The 6,000-nt window shown below is 40.5% G+C and overlaps 1 protein-coding gene across 5 annotated transcripts in view; it reads left to right on the top strand.

Moving 5' to 3' along the window:
- The first annotated feature begins 246 nt into the window (after window positions 1-246).
- Window positions 247-6,000, top strand: part of NFAT5 (nuclear factor of activated T cells 5) — a 121,121-nt gene continuing 115,367 nt past the window's right edge. For 3 of the 5 annotated variants that reach the window (XM_054579250.1, XM_054579251.1, XM_054579248.1), the window contains exons 1-2: window positions 247-635; window positions 2,351-2,404. In XM_054579250.1, coding sequence (XP_054435225.1) covers window positions 563-635; window positions 2,351-2,404 — 127 coding nt within the window. In that variant the 5' untranslated portion in view covers window positions 247-562. The remainder of the gene's footprint in view (window positions 636-2,350; window positions 2,405-6,000) is intronic. The other 2 variants (XM_054579253.1, XM_054579252.1) reach the window with 1 other exon arrangement.

Raw genomic sequence — 6,000 nt, 5'->3', positions numbered from 1 at the left:
TTCCCCAGGACTCCAGACGCGGACACCTTCCCGCCTCCCTCCCTCCCAGCCAGCGGGACCGATTCCCGGCTGAGGCACAGCAGCCCGGGCTGCGACGCGACGGCAGGAAGCGAAGCCCCTGTTGATGCTGTTCCACGACGCGCCTTCCCGCCCTCCGGTGGCCACCGCGGCTCTTCCCCTCTTTGGGGTGCCCCCTCCACGCCTGCGCAGTGCCCCGCGGGAGGCGGAGCTCAGATTCCTGTCAGCAGCGGCGGTGGCGGCGGCCGTCAGTTTTCTCTCAGGAGAAGCTCGAAACGGACCCGTTGGCTCTTCACCCGCCCTTTCCCCGCCCTGAACCCCCCTCCTGGCTCACCAGGATTCAGTCCCTGTGGAGTTTCCCCTCCACCCTGCCGCCTCGGTCCTCGCCCAGTGGGAGTCACTGCCCTCGAGGAGGAGGCAGCGGCAGCCACCCTCACCCTCGCCTCGCCGCCCCCGGTTCGGTGCCGCGGTCTCGAAGAGGAGTGCCGCCGCCACCGCCGCCCCCCCCTCCCGCTGCCCTCGGGCCGGGCTGGGTTGAGCTGCGATGCCCTCGGACTTCATCTCATTGCTCAGCGCGGACCTAGACCTGGAATCGCCCAAGTCCCTGTACTCGCGAGGTGCGTCAGGCTGGGGGCAGCGGCGTGGGGGCGGGGAGGTAGGGCCGGGGGAAATGGAGGGGTCCGGGTCCGGAGGGAGAGCCGAGCTTGGATGGCCTGTCCTGGGGGATGGGGAGAGTCCGATGGGGTTGGGAGACCTTGGAAGGGGCCCCTCCCCCGGGGAGGCTCCGGCGCAGGGGGCCCAAATGCCGTCGGCCCCCGTCTCTGCGGCACCAGTCGCTCTGAGCGTCCCTCTGCCCGTCCGGCCCGCCACACTCCTCGAGCGGCCAACACCGGCCTCCCCTGCTCGGGGATCGCCCCAGACTGGGCCCCGCGCTGGGGCCGCCGCTGGGGCCGCCGCGATGCGTGGGGCCGCGGCTCCGCTTACTGGGACCATCCTCCCCATTAAAGTTGCCCCCAAACAGGCGGCGTGGCCTGGAGCTGGCTCTGGGTGCAGGGTCACCATGATCCCCACCTCCAGGTTGTTTGTGCGTTGTCGTTTTACCCCCTCTCTCTCCGGCCTAGTCCAGTCCCTCCCCTTGTTGGGACGGCCCCCCTTGACCAGGCGTTCTGCCTTCCCTCGTCATCTCCCTGCTGGAAGGGGCCCGAATTTTCTGTCTCTCCTCCCTTTTCTACCTCTGTGGCATTCTCATCACTCACTTCTACCTCTCTTTTCCAAAGGTAGGGGTGCTCTCTCTTGCGTTAGTTTTATTCCTCCCCTGTCCCAGGGGTGCCAGCTCAGGCACAGACGCTGTCCTTTGAGAATTTTCTATTTCATTGCTGTCGAAGGGCCCGGTTCGGGGTGGGGGTGGGGGGCATCAGACAGAGATTCCCATTTAAAAACTCTTTTGGCTAAAGCCCGAAGGGGGTTCCCAGGATCTAAAATATTAATACTTGAAGTGATCTCTACTGGGGTTAAATTCCTATACTGGACACCACAAGAATGTGTTAGAACAGGTTCCCTGTGCAAGGGGCATCGCACCAAAATGCTCTCACTGCGCTCTTCGCCACTTTGGAAACCACTGGGAGGGGGCAAAAGGCGTATCTGGGTTATTAATTATTGATTTCACCATATTTAAAAAATCGTGTGCCATTATGAACCTCTTTCCTGAGAAATTCAGCATTTCTTTAGTTTTTGGTTTGCTGTATCCGTCTGCTGATTTCACCCCTTCCAAAGAGGGGCACTTCAGCTTCACAGTAGCACATTTAAGTTGCTTAAGTGAATCCGAATGAAATGGTTTACTCTGGAAGGTACTGGACTTTATAGACTGACGATTGAGTTTGTACACGGAGTCCTACTTAGGAACTGTAGCCATTGTCTGTTGCTCTGATGACTTTAGTTGGCAGTCACCATCCTGTAAGATGTGTTTTGGGCAATGTTACCTGAAGTAGTTTGGAAATATTGTAGCTTTGAGTGTCAGAAGATGGCATCAAGAGATGATTCTTAGAGGAGGCAAATGTGGTACAATTGGGTACTAAAAATAGTCTAGACATTAACACCATTTGTGCAGTAATCATCAGATAATTTTCCATGAAACAAATGCTTTATGAAAATCTAAGTTTAGCATAGAGACCATTGTAGAGGCAATTCAGCCTTCGTTTGCAGAGAATATATTCACAAATAGGGGCTCTAGCTCTTAAAAATACATGACAGTTATATAAGAGGTGTATGCTATCCTTGGCTTTGAAAAAATCATTCAGCATAAAAAGTACTTAATGCTTTTTGTGTTTTTCAGATTCTCTGAAGTTACACCCATCACAGACTTTTCATAGAGCTGGACTATTGGAAGGTCAGCAGAGTGCCATTTTAAAGCATATTGTGTGAGTATGCAAAGGCTTTCTCTGAAATGGAGTTTAAATGAGAAAGTGTGAAACTTTGCAGACTCATACAATGTAGTTTTCTCCTAAAAAGACTGATCCTTCTTTTAGAGCAGCTGAATGTTTAAGTGGATTTTGTTGCTGTGTTTGATGTGCTTGTTAGTTATTGTATCTGCTTTGAGAAGCCTTGAATCCTCCCTTTATCCCCCCAGTCATTACAAACTATGTGTTTAGTGTTCTGCCGTAGAATTCCAGATTTTAACAAACAAATTGAATATGAAAAGGCTCAAGCAAGATGATAAATATAACTAAAAGAGTGACACCAAACACATACTTAGTTTGAAAATTCACAATTTTTATATGCTAAAAGCATTACAAACTGATATATTAATTATTTACTACAGAAGCATTGATGTTGTTACTCTTGCATTGTTTTTAAAGATGAAGAAAGCTAAGTAATAGAGATGATTATTGAGCTCTGCTTAGAAAAAAGGGTTTTAGAACGTTCTGGAAGTGTTAGTAGAGTGTGTAGAGTAATTCAAACAATTTACGATTACTTCAGAAAACTTTATTTCATGTTGTTTTTAGCATTTTAAGACAAAAAGTCTCCATGTTGTTTTTATAATTTCAAAGTGATTTCACATAGATTATTTTTGAATCTTACAATCCTGTAATTGGACAGCAAGGATATTCATTTCCCCATTGTAAAGATGAGTAACCTGAGGCTGAAATTAAGAGACTGGGGGGGAAAAAGTCACACAGTAGCAGAAACAATGCTTTTTGTGTTTTAGTTGGTGCTCTTTACCCTAAGCCAAGCTGCCACTGTAAAATATATAGGTAACCAGTGCCCCATTGGGGGGCCGGGGGGGGGCGGAGCTCAGATTCTTAAACATTTTGTTGTCTACTTAAACAAAGCTCTAAATGTTTGTTTGATTTGAGTGTAGGTGTTTGCTTTCTATTAGTTGGTCTTGTATAGGGGAGAAAAATGTGGGTTTTGTAATTGAGCGTAAATCTGAATACCAACTTAGCTACTACTTATTAGCTCTGTGACCTTGGCAAGTGATTTTACCTCTCTAAACTTTAATATTCTTTCTATAAAAATGTATACAATCACTTAAATTTAGTGAGCTAATGTGTATGAATATGTCTGGCTTAATAAATGTTTTTTCTTATAGTATCAGGTGAATTGTTTTAACTATAGAGCATATAAAAGGTTCTCAAATTACTGATTATACTTACAAGAAGGCCATAGAGATATTCATTAGTAGAAAAATCAACTACAGTCTTAGATGAGGAATTATTAGAAGTTTCTTAGTGAAGCAGATTTCTGATTTTTATTCATGATTTTCAATTTGTGACCATGTTGTGGAGTCATTTGTGTGTACAAACCCATCCATTCTCTGGTCATAATCATAGAGCTTATTAGGCAAGAGAAAGATGAAAAAAAATGCTAATTATTTAAGCAAATATGTTTAACACGTTGACAGAAATGCAGACAGCCATTTATTGTGTATATTTACATGTTTGTGCCTAAATACTTTCATTAATTTTTTATTTTGGTTGAGAGGATACTCAGATTTTTAAAGTAAGATCACCCTTTTATAGATGATATATAAAATATATAAGATGATGGATAAAATGTTTAAGTATCAAGTATGTCATGTTCTATATCTATGGTACAGGGTATCATAAGAAAGTTGTTTGCTTCTGTAGTGAAAGTATTTAATCTATGCAACCAATTTCTATTTTTAACCTTTTATTATGTACATTTTAAAGAATATATAAAAATAGAGATAATAAATTAATGAACCCCCATATATCCATCACCAAGCTTTAACAATTATCAATGGATGTCTAATCTTGTTCCTATTATCCTCTCCCCTTCCCAAAGATGTATTATTTTACAACAAATATCAGATATATCATTTCATACATAAATACTTCTGTATTATAGTGATATTTCTTATCTTAATTTTTATAATACTCTATTTTATTCTAGGAAATACCTATTCTAATTTATTTTAGCATAGTCTTTTATGTCTCCCCTGTCCCCTTTTCAAGGTATATATAGTACAGCAGGAAGCTACTGCTTCTAGTGTATAGTGTAATTTCTAATCTGCATTGGAATTGTAGGCCATGCAGTCAGATTTGGGTTCAAATCCTTGTTCAAACATTTGTGTGTGCCCTTGTCTTAGTCATTTTATTTATCTTTTTGTGCTTTAATAATTTCATTTTTTAATGGGAGCATAAATAGTATCTTCATTATACATTGTTGTTGAGGCAAATTCATGTAAAGCATTTAACCTAGCACATAGTAAGTGCTCAATAAATGCTAGCTGAATTAAAACATTTTAAACAACCACCATCTATATACATAGTGCATACTTTTCCAAATTTAAGCTTGCTCTTTAGGAAAATAAGGTAGGAAAACCATCAGTTGGGTGTTATTAAACTTTAAAAAATATATTTAAAGTCTGTTTACCATTTAATTAAGTATCCTGCAAATCAGTGCTGTTCTTCCTGCTACTACCTTTTTTTTTCTTTTTAAGGTAGGAAATGAGTCTTTTTAAAAATGAGGTATAGTTGATGTATAACATCGAATTAGTTTAAGGTATACAATGTAATCATTAGGTATTTGTATATATTAGGAACTGAGCATCACAACTTAAGTCTAGTTAAGTAGGTTGCCATACATAGTTCTGCTACTGCTTTTTAAATTTAATGTCATGATTGCCTGACTGAGAAAAGGAAGGGACTAGCTATTTAATGCAATCAAATATAGCTGTTAAAATAATATTTCTGACAAAGCCATAATTATACATGAAACTTTTAATAAAATAAGTAAATTAAAAGAGATACTGCTGCAATTATTTTAAAAATAGTTTGCAAAAAAACTTGGATAAAAGTATATGTTACAAGTACTTACTTTTTAATTCTATTTTTGCATTTTCCCTACCTTTAAAGAAGATAGTTTGTGTATATTTTTAAAAAATAAGATGGTTTACAGTTAGGGTATTCAGATTTGAAGGCTAGTATTCTTCTTTGGAGTACCTAGGGAAAAAGTTCAACTACAGAGAAAAAGGCACCATTTCGTATACTTTCTGTATTAAAAAATATTGATTATGGCATATATCGTTTGCCATATAAAAAACTGAGATAAAAATTAAACTATGTGGAAGTATACAATAAGATTAACCAACTGGTCATTCTAGAAATATAGAGATGTAAGATAAGATGGTAGAAAATCAGGTAAAACAGGAAATATAAGCAAATTGTGAAAATTGAGTAATAAAAAATGGATTTAAGTTTTAAAATGCTTTTAATAGCGTGAGTTAGGTTATATGATGGATCAAATTAAAGAACTGGTTAAATAAGAACTAAACACCAATATGAAGAACATTTAAGATTGGTTTTTTAAAAAGAAAATATGAAATATTACAATGAGTTAGGGGAAAATAAACATTTTTTTATTACTGTCAATCTATTTGATATAGTACCATGCATAATTATGTTTTATAGTTCACAAATGGAAATCCTAAAAATAGTAGCAGTGTCTTACTTGACTTTA

Source organism: Pteronotus mesoamericanus, unplaced genomic scaffold (assembly GCF_021234165.1).
Source record: "Pteronotus mesoamericanus isolate MK-2021 breed Mesoamerican mustached bat unplaced genomic scaffold, CSHL_Meso_final contig_52, whole genome shotgun sequence".
Lineage (NCBI taxonomy): Eukaryota > Metazoa > Chordata > Mammalia > Chiroptera > Mormoopidae > Pteronotus > Pteronotus mesoamericanus.
Note: the sequence above shows the minus strand (reverse complement) of the source record. Positions and strands in the feature narration are given on the sequence as shown.